We start from the raw sequence: 24,310 nt of genomic DNA, 5'->3' as shown, positions 1-24,310 counted from the left end.
TGATGTCCTGTACTCGTGCTCCTGGGTAGAACAGTAGGAAGCAGCCTTATGTCCTGTACTCGTGCTCCTGGGTAGAACAGTAGGAAGCAGCCTTGTGATGTCCTGTACTCGTGCTCCTGGGTAGAACAGTAGGAAGCAGCCTTGTTATGTCCTGTACTCGTGCTCCTGGGTAGAACAGTAGGAAGCAGCCTTGTGATGTCCTGTACTCGTGCTCCTGGGTAGAACAGTAGGAAGCAGCCTTGTGATGTCCTGTACTCATGCTCCTGGGTAGAACAGTAGGAAGCAGCCTTGTGATGTCCTGTACTCGTGCTCCTGGGTAGAACAGTAGGAAGCAGCCTTATGTCCTGTACTCGTGCTCCTGGGTAGAACAGTAGGAAGCAGCCTTGTGATGTCCTGTACTCGTGCTCCTGGGTAGAACAGTAGGAAGCAGTCTTGTGATGTCCTGTACTCGTGCTCCTGGGTAGAGCAGTCGGAAGCAGCCTTGTGATGTCCTGTACTCGTACGTCTGGGTAGCACAGGGTTTATGCCTTGAGAACCAAGATGTTTCTCACCATAGAGCTGCGTATGATGACAGTTGGCGATGTTAAATGGGCCGGTCTCTCAGGCAGCCTCACGGTCTGATGAGGCTGGGAGCTCTGGAGGATCTGAACCCGAGGTAGATGCCACCTGAGAGGGAGACAGAACAGAGGATGAAGACGCAGGCACCTCTGGATCTGATCTTGAATGGGAAGCCACCAAGGAAGGCGGCCTTGGAACCTCTGGATCTGATCTTGAATGAGAAGCCACCAAGGAAGGCGGCCTTGGAACCTCTTGATCCAGGGCGGCAAAGCTGTTTCTGGTCGGTGTCAGGTCCGGGCTCAACATCTCCAAGTAGACCCCCGTTGCCAGAGGACGCTGTCTTCGAACTTCCACGGCGAGTGACGTATCTCCATGGCTGGTTGGTTGGGTCGAGAACCGCTCCGTTCTCCAGGGAAGAGGGAGACCCCTTCGGGGATGGAACCCTGCTGGGCACCGGCCAGTCGGCTGTGGGGAGCCAACACGGCGGCGAGACTTCCACCAGACCAGAGCGGCGTCCGGCTACTGGGGTGGAAGAAAACGAAAACAGTAGGCGGACGTTGATTCTCCAGTAGCTTGTGTAGGTTTGCTACTTGCTGTGAGTAGCCACTTCCCCCTCTGCGGAACCTGGATGGATCCCGGGACCGACAGCAGCGCTCGCAGGGAACTAAGCCCAACAGAACCACAGGATCCAAAATAAAAATACAAGTATATAGAAACACTGTCAGCTTTACAAAAACAATCAACCCCGAAGTCTCTCGTTCAGCTTTCGGCGTTCAACAGCGTTCGACAACAAACATACGGCACTTAAAACTTTTGTCTGGCCCATTTACCCTCTGAATGGCACACAATCCTCAAGTCTTAAAAAAATCATTATTTAACCTGTCTTCTCCCCGTCATTTACACTGATTGAAGTGGATTTAACAGGTGACATCAATAAGGGATCATAACTTTTACCTGGTCAGTCTGTGTCATGGAAAGAGCACGTATTCCTAATGTTTCGTACGCTCAGTGTATAAATACTGATGGTAATATATACATGTACACAGGAGTACTAGTGACCAGTAGCAGGATACATAGATAGATACTAATAGTAATGGCAATCAGCTCTCAATGAACAGCAGTATATCGGAAGCAATACATCTAATCAGTAATCATTTTAGCAGCAGCGTAGGTGTGAGGGGGAGAAGCAGTTGTTGGCCATTTAACAGTCTTATGGCTAGGAGATAGAAGTTCTCCAAGTCCTCTATTCTCCAAGTCCTCTATTCTCCAAGTCCTCTATTCTCCAAGTCCTCTGTTCTTCAAGTCCTCTATTCTCCAAGTCCTCTATTCTCCAAGTCCTCTATTCTCCAAGTCCTCTATTCTCCAAGTCCTCTATACTCCAAGTCCTCTATTCTCCAAGTCCTCTATTCTCCAAGTCCTCTATTCCCCAAGTCCTCTATTCTCCAAGTCCTCTATTCTCCATGTCCTCTATTCTCCAAGTCCTCTATTCTCCAAGTCCTCTATTCTCCAAGTCCTCTATACTCCAAGTCCTCTATACTCCAAGTCCTCTATACTCCAAGTCCTCTATTCCCCAAGTCCTCTATTCTCCAAGTCCTCTATTCTCCATGTCCTCTATTCTCCAAGTCCTCTATACTCCAAGTCCTCTATTCTCCAAGTCCTCTATTCTCCAAGTCCTCTATTCTCCAAGTCCTCTATACTCCAAGTCCTCTATTCTCCAAGTCCTCTATTCTCCAAGTCTTCTATTCTGCAAGACATCTTTACCAGTGGAATAGTTTCAGCCTGAATTTGTAAAATGTTTAAATGGAACATATTTATAGCTCAGGGGGCTGTGACATTTCCTCATTAGTGTTGCTAGAGGTCCTCTTTCTGGTTTGTATCTGAAATATTTTGATGGATTATTTCACTGTGTATTCATTTCACTGTGTATTTATTCCACTGTGTATTTATTCCACTGTGTATTTATTCCACTGTGTATTCATTCCACTGTGTATTCATTCCACTGTGTATTTATTCCACTGTGTATTTATTCTACTGTGTATTTATTCCACTGTGTATTTATTCCACTGTGTATTTATTCCACTGTGTATTTATTCCACTGTGTATTCATTCCACTGTGTATTCATTCCACTGTGTATTCATTCCACTGTGTATTTATTCCACTGTGTATTCATTCCACTGTGTATTTATTCTACTGTGTATTTATTCCACTGTGTATTTATTCCACTGTGTATTTATTCCACTGTGTATTTATTCCACTGTGTATTTATTCCACTGTGTATATATTCCACTGTGTACTCATTCCACTGTGTATATATTCCACTGTGTATTTATTCCACTGTGTATTTATTCCACTGTGTATTTATTCCACTGTGTATTTATTCCACTGTGTATTTATTCCACTGTGTATTCATTCCACTGTGTATTCATTCCACTGTGTATTTATTCCACTGTGTATTTATTCTACTGTGTATTTATTCCACTGTGTATTTATTCCACTGTGTATTTATTCCACTGTGTATTTATTCCACTGTGTATTCATTCCACTGTGTATTCATTCCACTGTGTATTTATTCCACTGTGTATTCATTCCACTGTGTATTTATTCTACTGTGTATTTATTCCACTGTGTATTTATTCCACTGTGTATTTATTCCACTGTGTATTTATTCCACTGTGTATTTATTCCACTGTGTATATATTCCACTGTGTATATATTCCACTGTGTATTCATTCCACTGTGTATATATTCCATTGTGTATTTATTCCACTGTGTATCCATTTCACTGTATTTATTCCACTGTGTATTTATTCCACTGTGTATTTATTCCACTGTGTATTTATTCCACTGTGTATTTATTCCACTGTGTATTTATTCCACTGTGTATTCATTCCACTGTTTATTCATTCCACTGTGTATTTATTCCACTGTGTATTTATTCCACTGTGTATTTATTCCACTGTGTATATATTCCACTGTGTATCCATTCCACTGTGTATCCATTCCACTGTGTATTTATTCCACTGTGTATTTATTCCACTGTGTATTTATTCCACTGTGTATTTATTCCACTGTTTATTTATTCCACTGTGTATTTATTCCACTGTGTATTTATTCCACTGTGTATTCACTCCACTGTGTATTTATTCCACTGTGTATTTATTCCACTGTGTATTCATTCCACTGTGTATTCATTCCACTGTGTATTCATTCCACTGTGTATTTATTCCACTGTGTATTTATTCCACTGTGTATTTATTCCACTGTGTATTTATTCCACTGTGTATTCATTCCACTGTGTATTTATTCCACTGTGTATTTATTCCACTGTGTATTTATTCCACTGTGTATTTATTCCACTGTGTATTTATTCCACTGTGTATTTATCCCACTGTGTATTTATTCCACTGTGTATTCATTCCACTGTGTATTTATTCCACTGTGTATTTATTCCACTGTGTATTTATTCCACTGTGTATTTATCCCACTGTGTATTTATTCCACTGTGTATTCATTCCACTGTGTATTTTTTCCACTGTGTATTTATTCCTCATGTCCCTATTTCCATGTATTTTTCATCTTCAGCTCTGCGTTGTTGGACAAGGACCCGCCAGTCAGCATTTCACTGTTATTCTACACGTGTTGTTTACCAAGCAAGTGGCGAATAACGTTAGATTGGATTTGTCCTCTGTATATCCTCTCTTCTTGCTCATTCTGGGTCTGCGGTCCCAAATGACACTCTATTTACTTTATAGTGCACTACTATGAGAAAGGCCTATTGGGCTCTGGTCAAAAGTAGTGCACTATGTAGGGAATAGGGTTCCATAGGGCTCTGGTCAAAAGTAGTGCACTATGTAGGGAATAGGATTCCATAGGGCTCTGATCAAAAGTAGTGCACTATATAGGGAATAGGGTTCCATAGGGCTCTGGTCAAAAGTAGTGCACTATATAGGGAATAGGGTTCCATTTGGAATGCATTCTGGGTAAAACATTTAAAGCACAGTCGGCGCACCAATTCATCCCAAGAGGTGTTCGATGGGGTTGAGGTCAGGATTCTTTGCAGGCCAGTCAAGTTCTTCCACACCAATCTTGACAACCCGTTTTTTGCATGGATCTCGGCTTTGTGCACGGTGGCAATGTCATGCTGAAACAGGAAAGGGCCTTCCCCCAAACTGTTGCCACAAAGTTGGAAGCACAGAATGGTCTAGAATGTAATTGTACGCTGTAGCGTTAAGATTTCCCTTCACTGTAACTAAAGGAATCCGAACCATGAAAAACAGCCCCGCCAAACTTTACGGTTGGTATGCATCGGGGCAGGTAGCGTTCTCCTGGCATCTGCCAAACCCAGATTCGTCCGTCAGACTGGCAGATGGTGAAGCGTGATTCATCCCTCCAGAGAACATTATTCTCCCACTCTACAGTCTTAAGCATTATGCTTTTCTCCTCCAACCTAGAATAGATGTTTGATAAGATGTCATTTCAGACAAACACACTCTGTATTTCATTTCTGACCCATTTCATGTTCCTCTGAGATGGGCTTTTAACCCCTAGCCTGGTCCCAGATTCTGCTGTCTTGCCAAATGCTGAGGCTTCCTGGAGTGCTACTAAGCTAGCTGATGGGCGGGTGCTTGTGTGTCAATACCCATGTACACATACAGCACTAATGGGACATAGAGCAGTGATGGGACATAGAGCAGTGATGGGACATAGAGCAGTGATGGGACATAGAGCAGTGATGTGACATAGAACAGTGATGGGACATAGAACAGTGACGGGACATAGAGCAGTGATGGGACATAGAACAGTGACGGGACATAGAGCAGTGATGGGACAGAGAGCAGTGATGGGACATAGAGCAGTGATGGGACATAGAGCAGTGATGGGACATAGAGCAGTGATGGGACATAGAGCAGTGACGGGACATAGAGCACTAATGGGACATAGAGCAGTGATGGGACATAGAGCAGTGATGGGACATAGAACACTGACGGGACATAGAGCAGTGATGGGACATAGAGCAGTGATGGGACATAGAGCAGTGATGGGACATAGAGCAGTGATGGGACATAGAGCAGTGATGGGACATAGAACACTGACGGGACATGTGTACATGAGGAATGTTGACGACGTCATCCCGAGACCGTGTATGTTACGGTAACGGATTAGACAGGGATGTGCTGTATGTTACGGTAACGGATTAGACAGGGATGTGCTGTATGTTACGGTAACGGATTAGACAGGGATGTGCTGTATGTTACGGTAACGGATTAGACAGGGATGTGCTGTTTGTTACGGTAACGGATTAGACAGGGATGTGCTGTTTGTTACGGTAACGGATTAGACAGGGATGTGCTGTTTGTTACGGTAACGGATTAGACAGGGATGTGCTGTATGTTACGGTAACGGATTAGACAGGGATGTGCTGTTTGTTACGGTAACGGATTAGACAGGGATGTGCTGTTTGTTACGGTAACGGATTAGACAGGGATGTGCTGTTTGTTACGGTAACGGATTAGACAGGGATGTGCTGTATGTTACGGTAACGGATTAGACAGGGATGTGCTGTTTGTTACGGTAACGGATTAGACAGGGATGTGCTGTATGTTACGGTAACGGATTAGACAGGGATGTGCTGTTTGTTACGGTAACGGATTAGACAGGGATGTGCTGTTTGTTACGGTAACGGATTAGACAGGGATGTGCTGTATGTTACGGTAACGGATTAGACAGGGATGTGCTGTTTGTTACGGTAACGGATTAGACAGGGATGTGCTGTATGTTACGGTAACGGATTAGACAGGGATGTGCTGTATGTTACGGTAACGGATTAGACAGGGATGTGCTGTTTGTTACGGTAACGGATTAGACAGGGATGTGCTGTATGTTACGGTAACGGATTAGACAGGGATGTGCTGTATGTTACGGTAACGGATTAGACAGGGATGTGCTGTATGTTACGGTAACGGATTAGACAGGGATGTGCTGTTTGTTACGGTAACGGATTAGACAAGGATGTGCTGTTTGTTACGGTAACGGATTAGACAGGGATGTGCTGTTTGTTACGGTAACGGATTAGACAGGGATGTGCTGTTTGTTACGGTAACGGATTAGACAGGGATGTGCTGTTTGTTACGGTAACGGATTAGACAGGGATGTGCTGTATGTTACGGTAACGGATTAGACAGGGATGTGCTGTTTGTTACGGTAACGGATTAGACAGGGATGTGCTGTTTGTTACGGTAACGGATTAGACAGGGATGTGCTGTTTGTTACGGTAACGGATTAGACAGGGATGTGCTGTTTGTTACGGTAACGGATTAGACAGGGATGTGCTGTATGTTACGGTAACGGATTAGACAGGGATGTGCTGTTTGTTACGGTAACGGATTAGACAGGGATGTGCTGTATGTTACGGTAACGGATTAGACAGGGATGTGCTGTTTGTTACGGTAACGGATTAGACAGGGATGTGCTGTTTGTTACGGTAACGGATTAGACAGGGATGTGCTGTTTGTTACGGTAACGGATTAGACAGGGATGTGCTGTTTGTTACGGTAACGGATTAGACAGGGATGTGCTGTTTGTTACGGTAACGGATTAGACAGGGATGTGCTGTTTGTTACGGTAACGGATTAGACAGGGATGTGCTGTTTGTTACGGTAACGGATTAGACAGGGATGTGCTGTTTGTTACGGTAACGGATTAGACAGGGATGTGCTGTTTGTTACGGTAACGGATTAGACAGGGATGTGCTGTTTGTTACGGTAACGGATTAGACAGGGATGTGCTGTTTGTTACGGTAACGGATTAGACAGGGATGTGCTGTTTGTTACGGTAACGGATTAGACAGGGATGTGCTGTTTGTTACGGTAACGGATTAGACAGGGATGTGCTGTTTGTTACGGTAACGGATTAGACAGGGATGTGCTGTTTGTTACGGTAACGGATTAGACAGGGATGTGCTGTATGTTACGGTAACGGATTAGACAGGGATGTGCTGTATGTTACGGTAACGGATTAGACAGGGATGTGCTGTTTGTTACGGTAACGGATTAGACAGGGATGTGCTGTTTGTTACGGTAACGGATTAGACAGGGATGTGCTGTATGTTACGGTAACGGATTAGACAGGGATGTGCTGTTTGTTACGGTAACGGATTAGACAGGGATGTGCTGTTTGTTACGGTAACGGATTAGACAGGGATGTGCTGTATGTTACGGCCGACTGACTGTCCACGAGGAAGGACCTCTAGTTCATCTTCACATTTGATCTGTTATGATGCTAAATGGCTAAATGGCTAAATTGTAATTACTTTGCCACCGTGGCCTATTTATTGCCTTACCTCTCTTATCCTACCTCATTTGCACACATTGTATATAGATTTTTTTTGGTCTATTGTGTTATTGACTGTACGTTTGTTTATTCCATGTGTAACTCTGTGTTGTTGTTTTTGTCGCACTGCTATGCTTCATCTTGGCCAGGTCGCAGTTATAAATGACAACTTGTTCTCCACTAGCCTACGTGGTTAAATAAAGGTGAAATAAAATAAAATAAATAAAAATGAAACGTTTATACATTCAACCGCATAACCGCTAACTGTTTATTACAATTTCATTATTAAAATTTATTTTAGTTTATTACAATTTATTTTAGTTTATTACAATTTATTTTAATTTATTACAACTTATTTTAATTTATTACAACTTATTTTAATTTATTACAATTTATTTTAGTTTATTACAATTTATTTTAGTTTATTACAATTTATTTTAGTTTATTACAACTTATTTTAATTTATTACAATTTATTTTAGTTTATTACAATTTATTTTAATTTATTACAATTTATTTTAGTTTATTACAATTTATTTTAGTTTATTACAACTTATTTTAATTTATTACAATTTATTTTAGTTTATTACAATTTATTTTAATTTATTACATATTATTTTAGTTTATTACAATTTATTTTAGTTTATTACAATTTATTTTAGTTTATTACAATTTATTTTAGTTTATTACAATTTATTTTTAATTTATTACGATTTCGAGTATAAAGAGAACTGAATGTGTTCCGCCTGGTATGTTCACGATGTGTTTCCTTTCCTCCTCAGGTGTTATTCCATCTCCATAAGAAGATGAAGAATATGTCCAAGAAATCTGACCGATCAAAAAGAAAGGTAGGCATGTTTCTCTACTGATACACCTGTGACTCCAACATAACACCTGTTTCTCTACTGATACACCTGTGACTCCAACGTAACACCTGTTTCTCTGTTGTTACACCTGTGACTCCAACGTAACACCTGTTTCTCTGTTGTTACACCTGTGACTCCAACGTAACACCTGTTTCTCTATTGTTACACATGTGACTCCAACGTAACACCTGTTTCTCTACTGTTACACCTGTGACTCCAACGTAACTTTCAGTGTAGATTGTGTGTAATCGAGGCTTAAATATTGTCCTCTTCTGAATGAGCTTGATACCAATGTTAACGTTCTCCGTTTTGTGGTGATCGGTACGAACGAACTCGCGTTTGGAAGAAGCTTTTTAGTTTACCTTTATATTTACAAGCACTTCTTGTAAGTGACACGTTCTGGCGTAAGAGCATCTGCTAACTGACTAACAAGTTAAATGCACCTTCTACAATATTAAGCGTTTGGACATTTGCGACCAAAATATGAATTATATTGACCTCACCTCATTGGCAGATAAAAGCTAGGCTCTCTTCCTCAAACACCAACACAGATACACACACACACACACACACACACACACACACACACACACACACACACACACACACACACACACACACACACACACACACACACACACACACACACACACACACACACACACACACACACACACACACACACACACACACACACACACAAACACACAAACACCAACACAGAGGACACAGAGGTTGGCTGACACAGATACACACACACACACACACACACACACACACACACACACACACACACACACACACACACACACACACACACACACACTGTTGGTAATACTGACTGTTGGTAATACTGACTACAGACTGTTGGTAATACTGACTACTGACTGTTGGTAATACCGACTACTGACTGTTGGTAATACTGACTACTGACTGTTGGTAATACTGACTACTGACTGTTGGTAATACTGACTACTGACTGTTGGCAATACTGACTACTGACTGTTGGTAATACTGACTACTGACTGTTGGTAATACTGACTACTGACTGTTGGTAATACTGACTACTGACTGTTGGTAATACTGACTACTGACTGTTGGTAATACTGACTACTGACTGTTGGTAATAATGACTACTGACTGTTGGTAATACTGATTACTGACTGTTGGTAATACTGACTACTGACTGTTGGTAATAATTACTACTGACTGTTGGTAATACTGATTACTGACTGTTGGTAATACTGATTACTGACTGTTGGTAATACTGACTACTGACTGTTGGTAATACTGACTACTGACTGTTGGTAAAACTGACTACTGACTGTTGGTAATACTGACTACTGACTGTTGGTAATAATTACTACTGACTGTTGGTAATACTGATTACTGACTGTTGGTAATACTGACTACTGACTGTTGGTAATACTGACTACTGACTGTTGGTAATACTGACTACTGACTGTTGGTAATACTGATTACTGACTGTTGGCAATACTGACTACTGACTGTTGGTAATACTGACTACTGACTGTTGGTAATACTGACTACTGACTGTTGGTAATACTGACTACTGACTGTTGGTAATACTGATTACTGACTGTTGGCAATACTGACTACTGACTGTTGGTAATACTGACTACTGACTGTTGGTAATACTGACTACTGACTGTTGGTAATACTGACTACTGACTGTTGGTAATACTGACTACTGACTGTTGGTAATACTGACTACTGACTGTTGGTAATAATGACTACTGACTGTTGGTAATACTGATTACTGACTGTTGCTAATACTGACTACTGACTGTTGGTAATAATTACTACTGACTGTTGGTAATACTGATTACTGACTGTTGGTAATACTGATTACTGACTGTTGGTAATACTGACTACTGACTGTTGGTAATACTGACTACTGACTGTTGGTAAAACTGACTACTGACTGTTGGTAATACTGACTACTGACTGTTGGTAATACTGACTACTGACTGTTGGTAATAATTACTACTGACTGTTGGTAATACTGATTACTGACTGTTGGTAATACTGACTACTGACTGTTGGTAATACTGACTACTGACTGTTGGTAATACTGACTACTGACTGTTGGTAATACTGATTACTGACTGTTGGCAATACTGACTACTGACTGTTGGTAATACTGACTACTGACTGTTGGTAATACTGACTACTGACTGTTGGTAATACTGACTACTGACTGTTGGTAATACTGACTACAGACTGTTGGTAATACTGACTACTGACTGTTGGTAATACTGACTACTGACTGTTGGTAATACCGACTACTGACTGTTGGCAATGCTGACTACTGACTGTTGTTAATACTGATTACTGACTGTTGGTAATACTGACTACTGACTGTTGGTAATACTGACTACTGACTGTTAGTAATACTGACTACTGACTGTTGGTAATACTGACTACAGACTGTTGGTAATACTGACTACTGACTGTTGGTAATACTGACTACTGACTGTTGGTAATACTGACTACTGACTGTTGGTAATACTGACTACTGACTGTTGGTAATACTGACTACTGACTGTTGGTAATACTGACTGTTGGTAATACTGACTACTGACTGTTGGTAATACTGACTACTGACTGTTGGTAATACTGACTGCTGACTGTTGGTAATACTGACTACTGACTGTTGGTAATACTGACTGTTGGTAATACTGACTACTGACTGTTGGTAATACTGACTACTGACTGTTGGTAATACTGACTACTGACTGTTGGTAATACTGACTGTTGGTAATACTGACTACTGACTGTTGGTAATACTGACTACTGACTGATGGTAGTACTGACTACTGACTGTTGGTAATACTGACTACTGACTGTTGGTAATACTGACTACTGACTGTTGGTAATACTGACTACTGACTGTTGGTAATACTGACTACTGACTGTTGGTAATACTGACTACTGACTGTTGGTAATACCGACTACTGACTGTTGGCAATACTGACTACTGACTGTTGGTAATACTGATTACTGACTGTTGGTAATACTGACTACTGACTGTTGGTAATACTGACTACTGACTGTTGGTAATACTGACTGTTGGTAATACTGACTGTTGGTAGTACTGACTACTGACTGTTGGTAATACTGACTGTTGGTAATACTGACTGTTGGTAATATTGACTACTGACTGTTGGTAATACCGACTACTGACTGTTGTTAATACTGATTACTGACTGTTGGTAATACTGACTACTGACTGTTGGTAATACTGACTACTGACTGTTGGTAATACTGACTACTGACTGTTGGTAATACTGACTACAGACTGTTGGTAATACTGACTACTGACTGTTGGTAATACTGACTACTGACTGTTGGTAATACTGACTACTGACTGTTGGTAATACTGACTACTGACTGTTGGTAGTACTGACTACTGACTGTTGGTAATGCTGACTGTTGGTAATACTGACTACTGACTGTTGGTAATACTGACTACTGACTGTTGTTAATACTGATTACTGACTGTTGGTAATACTGACTACTGACTGTTGGTAATACTGACTACTGACTGTTGGTAATACTGACTACTGACTGTTGGTAATACTGACTACAGACTGTTGGTAATACTGACTACTGACTGTTGGTAATACTGACTACTGACTGTTGGTAATACTGACTACTGACTGTTGGTAATACTGACTACTGACTGTTGGTAGTACTGACTACTGACTGTTGGTAATGCTGACTGTTGGTAATACTGACTACTGACTGTTGGTAATACTGACTACTGACTGTTGGTAATACTGACTACTGACTGTTGGTAATACTGACTACTGACTGTTGGTAATACTGACTGTTGGTAATACTGACTACTGACTGTTGGTAATACTGACTACTGACTGTTGGTAATACTGACTGTTGGTAATACTGACTGTTGGTAGTACTGCCTACTGACTGTTGGTAATACTGACTGTTGGTAATAATGACTGTTGGTAGTACTGACTACTGACTGTTGGTAGTACTGTCTACTGACTGTTGGTAGTACTGACTACTGACTGTTGGTAATACTGACTACTGACTGTTGGTAATACTGACTACTGACTGATGGTAATACTGACTACTGACTGTTGGTAATACTGATTACTGACTGTTGGTAATACTGACTTTTGGTAATACTGACTGTTGGTAATACTGACTGTTGGTAATACTGACTACTGACTGTTGGTAATACTGACTACTGACTGTTGGTAATACTGACTACTGACTGTTGGTAATACTGACTACTGACTGTTGGTAATACTGACTACCGACTGTTGGTAATACTGACTACTGACTGTTGGTAATACTGACTACTGACTGTTGGTATTACTGACTACTGACTGTTGGTAGTACTGACTACTGACTGTTGGTAATACTGACTACTGACTGTTGGTAATACTGACTACTGACTGTTGGTAATACTGACTACTGACTGTTGGTAATACTGACTACTGACTGTTGGTAATACTGACTACTGACTGTTGGTAATACTGACTACTGACTGTTGGTAATACTGACTACTGACTGTTGGTAATACTGACTACTGACTGTTGGTAATACTGACTACTGACTGTTGGTACTGACTACTATATATCTGTTCCCCTGACGCCACAGCTCTCAGCTCCCATCCATCCATCTGCCTGCCTGCCTCCCTCCCTCCCTCCCTCCCTCCCTCCCTCCCTCCCTGCCTGCTTGCCTGCCTGCCTCCCTCCCTCCTGATATCCCCACTCCCTCCCTCCCTCCTGATATCCCCCCTCCCTCCCTCCCTCCTGATATCCCCCTCCCCCCTCCCTCCCTCGTCTCTCCTGATATCCCCCCCTCCCTCCCTCCCTCCTGATATCCCCCCCCTCCCCCCTCCCCCCTCCCTCCCTCGTCTCTCCTGATATCCCCCCCTCCCTCCTCCCTCCCTCCCCCCTCCTGATATGACACATGGTATAACGACAACACAACACACACCTCGTCTCTCCTCTACACGTGGTGTACCGACAACCGGAGACAGACAGTAACTATAGCAACACATGTACCTTCAACCTTGGGACTCTGTTGGCTGCGTCTCAAATGGCCCCTAATTCCCTAGAGTGCACTACTTTTCACCACAGCCCTGTGCAACAGTAGTGCACTATATAGGGAATAGGGTGTCAGTTGGGATGCAGGCTTTATCTTCAATTTAGCTACCTCTCAATTGCTCAGTAGCGTATGTGGAAGAAGTCTATGAGAAGAGCTGCAGAGATCATTCAGGGTTGAACATCACAGACAGATTCCAGGAAAAGGGTGCAGAAATAAACCCTATTGCTTAAGGGACAGGGGAGGGTTGTCAAACTGATTTTACAGGACAGGGGAGGGTTGTCAAACTGATTTTACAGGACAGGGGAGGGTTGTCAAACTGATTTTACAGGACAGGGGAGGATTATCAAACTGATTTACAGGACAGGGGAGGATTATCAAACTGATTTTACAGGACAGGGGAGGGTTATCAAACTGATTTACAGGACAGGGGAGGATTATCAAACTGATTTACAGGACAGGGGAGGATTATCAAACTGATTTTACAGGACAGAGGAGGGTTATCAAACTGATTTACAGGACAGGGGAGGATTATCAAACTGATTTACAGGACAGGGGAGGATTATCAAACTAATTTACAGGACAGGGGAGGATTATCAAACTGATTTTACAGGACAGGGGAGGATTATCAAACTGATTTACAGGACAGGGGAGGATTATCAAACTGATTTACAGGACAGGGGAGGATTATCAAACTGGCAATACTGACTACTGACTGTTGTTAATACTGATTACTGACTGTTGGTAATACTGACTACTGACTGTTGGTAATACTGACTACTGACTGTTGGTAATACTGACTACTGACTGTTGGTAATACTGACTACAGACTGTTGGTAATACTGACTACTGACTGTTGGTAATACTGACTACTGACTGTTGGTAATACTGACTACTGACTGTTGGTAATACTGACTACTGACTGTTGGTAGTACTGACTACTGACTGTTGGTAATGCTGACTGTTGGTAATACTGACTACTGACTGTTGGTAATACTGACTACTGACTGTTGGTAATACTGACTACTGACTGTTGGTAATACTGACTACTGACTGTTGGTAATACTGACTGTTGGTATTACTGACTACTGACTGTTGGTAATACTGACTACTGACTGATGGTAGTACTGACTACTGACTGTTGGTAATACTGACTACTGACTGTTGGTAATACTGACTACTGACTGTTGGTAATACTGATTACTGACTGTTGGTAATACTGACTACTGACTGTTGGTAATACTGATTACTGACTGTTGGTAATACCGATTACTGACTGTTGGTAATACTGACTACTGACTGTTGGTAATACTGACTGTTGGTAATACTGACTGTTGGTAATACTGACTACTGACTGTTGGTAATACTGACTACTGACTGTTGGTAATACTGACTACTGACTGTTGGTAATACCGACTACTGACTGTTGGTAATACTGACTACTGACTGTTGGTAATACCGACTACTGACTGTTGGCAATACTGACTACTGACTGTTGGTAATACTGATTACTGACTGTTGGTAATACTGACTACTGACTGTTGGTAATACTGACTACTGACTGTTGGTAATACTGACTGTTGGTAATACTGACTGTTGGTAGTACTGCCTACTGACTGTTGGTAATACTGACTGTTGGTAATACTGACTGTTGGTAGTACTGACTACTGACTGTTGGTAGTACTGACTACTGACTGTTGGTAATACTGACTACTGACTGTTGGTAATACTGACTACTGACTGATGGTAATACTGACTACTGACTGTTGGTAATACTGATTACTGACTGTTGGTAATACTGACTTTTGGTAATACTGACTGTTGGTAATACTGACTGTTGGTAATACTGACTACTGACTGTTGGTAATACTGACTACTGACTGTTGGTAATACTGACTACTGACTGTTGGTAATACTGACTACTGACTGTTGGTAATACTGACTACCGACTGTTGGTAATACTGACTACTGACTGTTGGTAATACTGACTACTGACTGTTGGTATTACTGACTACTGACTGTTGGTAGTACTGACTACTGACTGTTGGTAATACTGACTACTGACTGTTGGTAATACTGACTACTGACTGTTGGTATTACTGACTACTGACTGTTGGTAGTACTGACTACTGACTGTTGGTAATACTGACTACTGACTGTTGGTAGTACTGACTACTGACTGTTGGTAATACTGACTACTGACTGTTGGTAATACTGACTACTGACTGTTGGTAATACTGACTACTGACTGTTGGTAATACTGACTACTGACTGTTGGTAATACTGACTACTGACTGTTGGTAATACTGACTACTGACTGTTGGTAATACTGACTACTGACTGTTGGTAATACTGACTACTGACTGTTGGTAATACTGACTACTGACTGTTGGTACTGACTACTATATATCTGTTCCCCTGACGCCACAGCTCTCAGCTCCCATCCATCCATCTGCCTGCCTGCCTGCCTGCCTGCCTGCCTGCCTGCCTGCCTCCCTCCCTCCCTCCCTCCCTCCCTGCCTGCTTGCCTGCCTGCCTGCCTCCCTCCCTCCTGATATCCCCACTCCCTCCCTCCCTCTTGATATCCCCCCTCCCTCCCTCCCTCCTGATATCCCCCTCCCCCCTCCCTCCCTCGTCTCTCCTGATATCCCCCCCTCCCTCCCTCCCTCCTGATATCCCCCCTCCCCCTCCCTCCCTCGTCTCTCCTGATATCCCCCCCTCCCTCCTCCCTCCCTCCCCCCTCCTGATATGACACATGGTATAACGACAACACAACACACACCTCGTCTCTCCTCTACACGTGGTGTACCGACAACCGGAGACAGACAGTAACTATAGCAACACATGTACCTTCAACCTTGGGACTCTGTTGGCTGCGTCTCAAATGGCACCCTAATTCTCTAGAGTGCACTACTTTTCTCCACAGCCCTGTGCAACAGTAGTGCACTATATAGGGAATAGGGTGTCAGTTGGGATGCAGGCTTTATCTTCAATTTAGCTACCTCTCAATTGCTCAGTAGCGTATGTGGAAGAAGTCTATGAGAAGAGCTGCAGAGATCATTCAGGGTTGAACATCACAGACAGATTCCAGGAAAAGGGTGCAGAAATAAACCCTATTGCTTAAGGGACAGGGGAGGGTTGTCAAACTGATTTTACAGGACAGGGGAGGGTTGTCAAACTGATTTTACAGGACAGGGGAGGATTATCAAACTGATTTTACAGGACAGGGGAGGATTATCAAACTGATTTTACAGGACAGGGGAGGATTATCAAACTGATTTTACAGGACAGGGGAGGATTATCAAACTGATTTACAGGACAGGGGAGGGTTATCAAACTGATTTTACAGGACAGGGGAGGATTATCAAACTGATTTACAGGACAGGGGAGGATTATCAAACTGATTTACAGGGGAGGGGAGGATTGTCAAACTGATTTTATAGGACAGGGGAGGGTTGTCAAACTGATTTACAGGACAGGGGAGGGGAGGGTTATCAAACTGATTTACAGGACAGGGGAGGGTTATCAAACTGATTTTACAGGACAGGGGAGGATTATCAAACTGATTTTACAGGACAGGGGAGGGTTATCAAACTGATTTACAGGACAGGGGAGGGGAGGGTTATCAAACTGATTTACAGGACAGGGGAGGGTTATCAAACTGATTTACAGGACAGGGGAGGATTATCAAACTGATTTACAGGACAGGGGAGGGTTATCAAACTGATTTACAGGACAGGGGAGGATTATCAAACTGATTTACAGGACAGGGGAGGGTTATCAAACTGATTTACAGGACAGGGGAGGATTATCAAACTGATTTACAGGACAGGGGAGGGTTATCAAACTGATTTACAGGACAGGGGAGGATTATCAAACTGATTTACAGGACAGGGGAGGGTTATCAAACTGATTTACAGGACAGGGGAGGGTTGTCAAACTGATTTACAGGACAGGGGAGGATTATCAAACTGATTTACAGGGGAGGGTTATCAAACTGATTTACAGGACAGGGGAGGATTATCAAACTGATTTACAGGGGAGGGTTATCAAACTGATTTTACAGGACAGGGGAGGATTATCAAACTGATTTACAGGGGAGGGTTATCAAACTGATTTACAGGACAGGGGAGGGTTATCAAACTGATTTACAGGACAGGGGAGGGTTATCAAACTGATTTACAGGGGAGGGGAGGGTTGTCAAACTGATTTTACAGGACAGGGGAGGGTTGTCAAACTGATTTACAGGACAGGGGAGGGGAGGGGAGGGTTGTCAAACTGATTTACAGGACAGGGGAGGGTTATCAAACTGATTTACAGGACAGGGGAGGGTTATCAAACTGATTTTATAGGACAGGGGAGGGTTATCAAACTGATTTTATAGGACAGGGGAGGGTTGTCAAACTGATTTACAGGACAGGGGAGGGTTGTCAAACTGATTTTATAGGACAGGGGAGGGTTATCAAACTGATTTTATAGGACAGGGGAGGATTATCAAACTGATTTACAGGACAGGGGAGTGTTGTCAAACTGATTTTACAGGACAGGGGAGGGTTATCAAACTGATTTACAGGGGAGGGGAGGGTTGTCAAACTGATTTTACAGGACAGGGGAGGGTTATCAAACTGATTTACAGGACAGGGGAGGGTTATCAAACTGATTTTATAGGACAGGGGAGGGTTGTCAAACTGATTTACAGGACAGGGGAGGATTATCAAACTGATTTACAGGACAGGGGAGGGTTATCAAACTGATTTTACAGGACAGGGGAGGGTTATCAAACTGATTTACAGGACAGGGGAGGGTTATCAAACTGATTTATAGGACAGGGGAGGGTTGTCAAACTGATTTACAGGACAGGGGAGGATTATCAAACTGATTTACAGGACAGGGGAGGGTTATCAAACTGATTTTACAGGACAGGGGAGGGTTATCAAACTGATTTACAGGACAGGGGAGGATTGTCAAACTGATTTCATAGGACAGGGGAGGGTTATCAAACTGATTTTACAGGACAGGGGAGGGTTATCAAACTGATTTTACAGGACAGGGGAGGGTTATCAAACTGATTTACAGGACAGGGGAGGGTTATCAAACTGATTTTATAGGACAGGGGAGGGTTATCAAACTGATTTACAGGACAGGGGAGGATTGTCAAACTGATTTTACAGGACAGGGGAGGGTTATCAAACTGATTTACAGGGGAGGGGAGGGTTGTCAAACTGATTTTACAGGACAGGGGAGGGTTATCAAACTGATTTACAGGACAGGGGAGGGTTATCAAACTGATTTTATAGGACAGGGGAGGGTTGTCAAACTGATTTACAGGACAGGGGAGGGTTATCAAACTGATTTACAGGACAGGGGAGGGGAGGGTTATCAAACTGATTTTACAGGACAGGGGAGGGTTATCAAACTGATTTACAGGACAGGGGAGGGTTATCAAACTGATTTACAGGACAGGGGAGGGTTATCAAACTGATTTACAGGACAGGGGAGGGTTATCAAACTGATTTTACAGGACAGGGGAGGGGAGGGTTATCAAACTGATTTTATAGGACAGGGGAGGGTTGTCAAACTGATTTACAGGACAGGGGAGGGTTATCAAACTGATTTACAGGACAGGGGAGGATTATCAAACTGATTTTACAGGACAGGGGAGGATTATCAAACTGATTTACAGGACAGGGGAGGGTTATCAAACTGATTTTACAGGACAGGGGAGGGTTGTCAAACTGATTTTACAGGACAGGGGAGGGTTATCAAACTGATTTACAGGACAGGGGAGGGTTGTCACACTGATTTTACAGGACAGGGGAGGGTTGTCAAACTGATTTTACAGGACAGGGGAGGGTTGTCAAACTGATTTACAGGACAGGGGAGGGTTATCAAACTGATTTTACAGGACAGGGGAGGGGAGGGTTATCACACTGATTTACAGGACAGGGGAGGGTTATCAAACTGATTTATAGGACAGGGGAGGATTATCAAACTGATTTTACAGGACAGGGGAGGATTATCAAACTGATTTTACAGGACAGGGGAGGGTTATCAAACTGATTTACAGGACAGGGGAGGGTTATCAAACTGATTTTACAGGACAGGGGAGGGGAGGGTTATCAAACTGATTTTACAGGACAGGGGAGGGTTATCAAACTGATTTTATAGGACAGGGGAGGATTATCAAACTGATTTTACAGGACAGGGGAGGGGAGGGTTATCAAACTGATTTTACAGGACAGGGGAGGGTTATCAAACTGATTTTACAGGACAGGGGAGGGGAGGGTTATCAAACTGATTTTACAGGACAGGGGAGGGTTATCAAACTGATTTTATAGGACAGGGGAGGGTTATCAAACTGATTTTATGGGACAGGGGAGGGTTGTCAAACTGATTTACAGGACAGGGGAGGGTTATCAAACTGATTTACAGGACAGGGGAGGGTTATCAAACTGATTTTATAGGACAGGGGAGGGTTGTCAAACTGATTTTACAGGACAGGGGAGGGTCATCAAACTGATTTTACAGGACAGGGGAGGGTTATCAAACTGATTTACAGGACAGGACAGGGGAGGGTCATCAAACTGATTTTATAGGACAGGGGAGGGTTGTCAAACTGATTTTACAGGACAGGGGAGGGTTATCAAACTGATTTACAGGACAGGGGAGGGTTGTCAAACTGATTTACAGGACAGGGGAGGGTTGTCAAACTGATTTACAGGACAGGGGAGGGTTATCAAACTGATTTTACAGGACAGGGGAGGGTTATCAAACTGATTTACAGGACAGGGGAGGATTATCAAACTGATTTTACAGGACAGGGGAGGGTTATCAAACTGATTTTACAGGACAGGGGAGGGTTATCAAACTGATTTACAGGACAGGGGAGGGTTGTCAAACTGATTTACAGGACAGGGGAGGGTTATCAAACTGATTTACAGGACAGGGGAGGGTTATCAAACTGATTTACAGGACAGGGGAGGGTTGTCAAACTGATTTACAGGACAGGGGAGGGTTATCAAACTGATTTACAGGACAGGGGAGGGTTGTCAAACTGATTTACAGGACAGGGGAGGGTTGTCAAACTGATTTACAGGACAGGGGAGGGTTGTCAAACTGATTTACAGGACAGGGGAGGGTTATCAAACTGATTTACAGGACAGGGGAGGGTTGTCAAACTGATTTTACAGGACAGGGGAGGGTTATCAAACTGATTTTACAGGACAGGGGAGGATTATCAAACTGATTTTACAGGACAGGGGAGGATTATCAAACTGATTTTACAGGACAGGGGAGGGTTATCAAACTGATTTTACAGGACAGGGGAGGGTTATCAAACTGATTTTACAGGACAGGGGAGGGTTATCAAACTGATTTACAGGACAGGGGAGGGTTATCAAACTGATTTTACAGGACAGGGGAGGGTTATCAAACTGATTTTACAGGACAGGGGAGGATTATCAAACTGATTTTACAGGACAGGGGAGGATTATCAAACTGATTTTACAGGACAGGGGAGGGTTATCAAACTGATTTTACAGGACAGGGGAGGGTTATCAAACTGATTTTACAGGACAGGGGAGGGTTATCAAACTGATTTACAGGACAGGGGAGGGTTATCAAACTGATTTTACAGGACAGGGGAGGGTTATCAAACTGATTTTACAGGACAGGGGAGGGTTGTCAAACTGATTTTACAGGACAGGGGAGGGTTATCAAACTGATTTTACAGGACAGGGGAGGGTTATCAAACTGATTTTACAGGACAGGGGAGGATTATCAAACTGATTTTACAGGACAGGGGAGGGTTATCAAACTGATTTTACAGGACAGGGGAGGGTTATCAAACTGATTTTACAGGACAGGGGAGGGTTTCAAACTGATTTTACAGGACAGGACAGGGGAGGGTTGTCAAACTGATTTTACAGGACAGGGGAGGGTTATCAAACTGATTTTACAGGACAGGGGAGGATTATCAAACTGATTTTACAGGACAGGGGAGGATTATCAAACTGATTTTACAGGACAGGGGAGGGTTATCAAACTGATTTTACAGGACAGGGGAGGGTTGTCAAACTGATTTTACAGGACAGGGGAGGATTATCAAACTGATTTTACAGGACAGGGGAGGGTTATCAAACTGATTTACAGGACAGGGGAGGATTATCAAACTGATTTTACAGGACAGGGGAGGGTTATCAAACTGATTTTACAGGACAGGGGAGGGTTGTCAAACTGATTTTACAGGACAGGTGAGGATTATCAAACTGATTTTACAGGACAGGGGAGGGTTATCAAACTGATTTACCGGACAGGGGAGGATTATCAAACTGATTTTACAGGACAGGGGAGGGTTATCAAACTGATTTACAGGACAGGGGAGGGTTGTCAAACTGATTTACAGGACAGGGGAGGGTTATCAAACTGATTTACAGGACAGGGGAGGGTTGTCAAACTGATTTTACAGGACAGGGGAGGGTTATCAAACTGATTTACAGGACAGGGGAGGGTTATCAAACTGATTTACAGGACAGGGGAGGGTTGTCAAACTGATTTACAGGACAGGGGAGGGTTGTCAAACTGATTTACAGGACAGGGGAGGGTTGTCAAACTGATTTACAGGACAGGGGAGGGTTATCAAACTGATTTACAGGACAGGGGAGGGTTATCAAACTGATTTTACAGGACAGGGGAGGATTATCAAACTGATTTTACAGGACAGGGGAGGGTTGTCAAACTGATTTTACAGGACAGGGGAGGGTTGTCAAACTGATTTACAGGACAGGGGAGGGTTGTCAAACTGATTTTACAGGACAGGGGAGGGTTATCAAACTGATTTACAGGACAGGACAGGGGAGGGTTATCACACTGATTTATAGGACAGGGGAGGGTTGTCAAACTGATTTTACAGGACAGGGGAGGGTTGTCAAACTGATTTACAGGACAGGACAGGGGAGGGTTATCAAACTGATTTTACAGGACAGGGGAGGGTTGTCAAACTGATTTACAGGACAGGGGAGGGTTATCAAACTGATTTACAGGACAGGGGAGGGTTGTCAAACTGATTTACAGGACAGGGGAGGGTTGTCAAACTGATTTACAGGACAGGGGAGGGTTGTCAAACTGATTTTACAGGACAGGGGAGGGTTATCAAACTGATTTACAGGACAGGACAGGGGAGGGTTATCACACTGATTTATAGGACAGGGGAGGGTTGTCAAACTGATTTTACAGGACAGGGGAGGGTTATCAAACTGATTTACAGGACAGGACAGGGGAGGATTATCAAACTGATTTACAGGACAGGGGAGGGTTATCAAACTGATTTTACAGGACAGGGGAGGGTTATCAAACTGATTTACAGGACAGGACAGGGGAGGGTTGTCAAACTGATTTACAGGACAGGGGAGGATTATCAAACTGATTTACAGGACAGGGGAGGGTTATCAAACTGATTTACAGGACAGGACAGGGGAGGGTTGTCAAACTGATTTACAGGACAGGACAGGGGAGGGTTGTCAAACTGATTTACAGGACAGGACAGGGGAGGGTTGTCAAACTGATTTACAGGACAGGACAGGGGAGGGTTGTCAAACTGATTTACAGGACAGGACAGGGGAGGGTTATCAAACTGATTTACAGGACAGGACAGGGGAGGGTTGTCAAACTGATTTACAGGACAGGGGAGGATTATCAAACTGATTTACAGGACAGGGGAGGGTTATCAAACTGATTTTACAGGACAGGGGAGGGTTATCAAACTGATTTACAGGACAGGACAGGGGAGGGTTGTCAAACTGATTTACAGGACAGGGGAGGGTTATCAAACTGATTTACAGGACAGGGGAGGGTTGTCAAACTGATTTTACAGGACAGGGGAGGGTTATCAAACTGATTTACAGGACAGGACAGGGGAGGGTTATCACACTGATTTATAGGACAGGGGAGGGTTGTCAAACTGATTTTACAGGACAGGGGAGGATTATCAAACTGATTTACAGGACAGGACAGGGGAGGATTATCAAACTGATTTACAGGACAGGACAGGGGAGGATTATCAAACTGATTTACAGGACAGGGGAGGGTTATCAAACTGATTTTACAGGACAGGGGAGGGTTATCAAACTGATTTTACAGGACAGGGGAGGGTTATCAAACTGATTTACAGGACAGGACAGGGGAGGGTTGTCAAACTGATTTACAGGACAGGGGAGGATTATCAAACTGATTTACAGGACAGGGGAGGGTTATCAAACTGATTTTACAGGACAGGGGAGGGTTATCAAACTGATTTTACAGGACAGGGGAGGGTTATCAAACTGATTTACAGGACAGGACAGGGGAGGGTTGTCAAACTGATTTACAGGACAGGGGAGGATTATCAAACTGATTTACAGGACAGGGGAGGGTTATCAAACTGATTTTACAGGACAGGGGAGGGTTATCAAACTGAT

The 24,310-nt window shown here is 43.1% G+C and overlaps 1 protein-coding gene across 1 annotated transcript in view; it reads left to right on the top strand.

The window, feature by feature from the left end:
* Positions 1–24,310, top strand: part of LOC129844116 (galanin receptor type 1-like) — a 50,438-nt gene that overhangs the window by 11,703 nt on the left and 14,425 nt on the right. The window contains exon 2 of the mRNA XM_055912508.1: positions 8,670–8,735. Coding sequence (XP_055768483.1) covers positions 8,670–8,735 — 66 coding nt within the window. The remainder of the gene's footprint in view (positions 1–8,669; positions 8,736–24,310) is intronic.

Source organism: Salvelinus fontinalis, unplaced genomic scaffold, assembly GCF_029448725.1.
Source record: "Salvelinus fontinalis isolate EN_2023a unplaced genomic scaffold, ASM2944872v1 scaffold_0174, whole genome shotgun sequence".
Classification (NCBI taxonomy): domain Eukaryota; kingdom Metazoa; phylum Chordata; class Actinopteri; order Salmoniformes; family Salmonidae; genus Salvelinus; species Salvelinus fontinalis.
The sequence above is the reverse complement of the archived record's forward strand: the minus strand, read 5'-3'. Positions and strand labels throughout refer to the sequence as shown.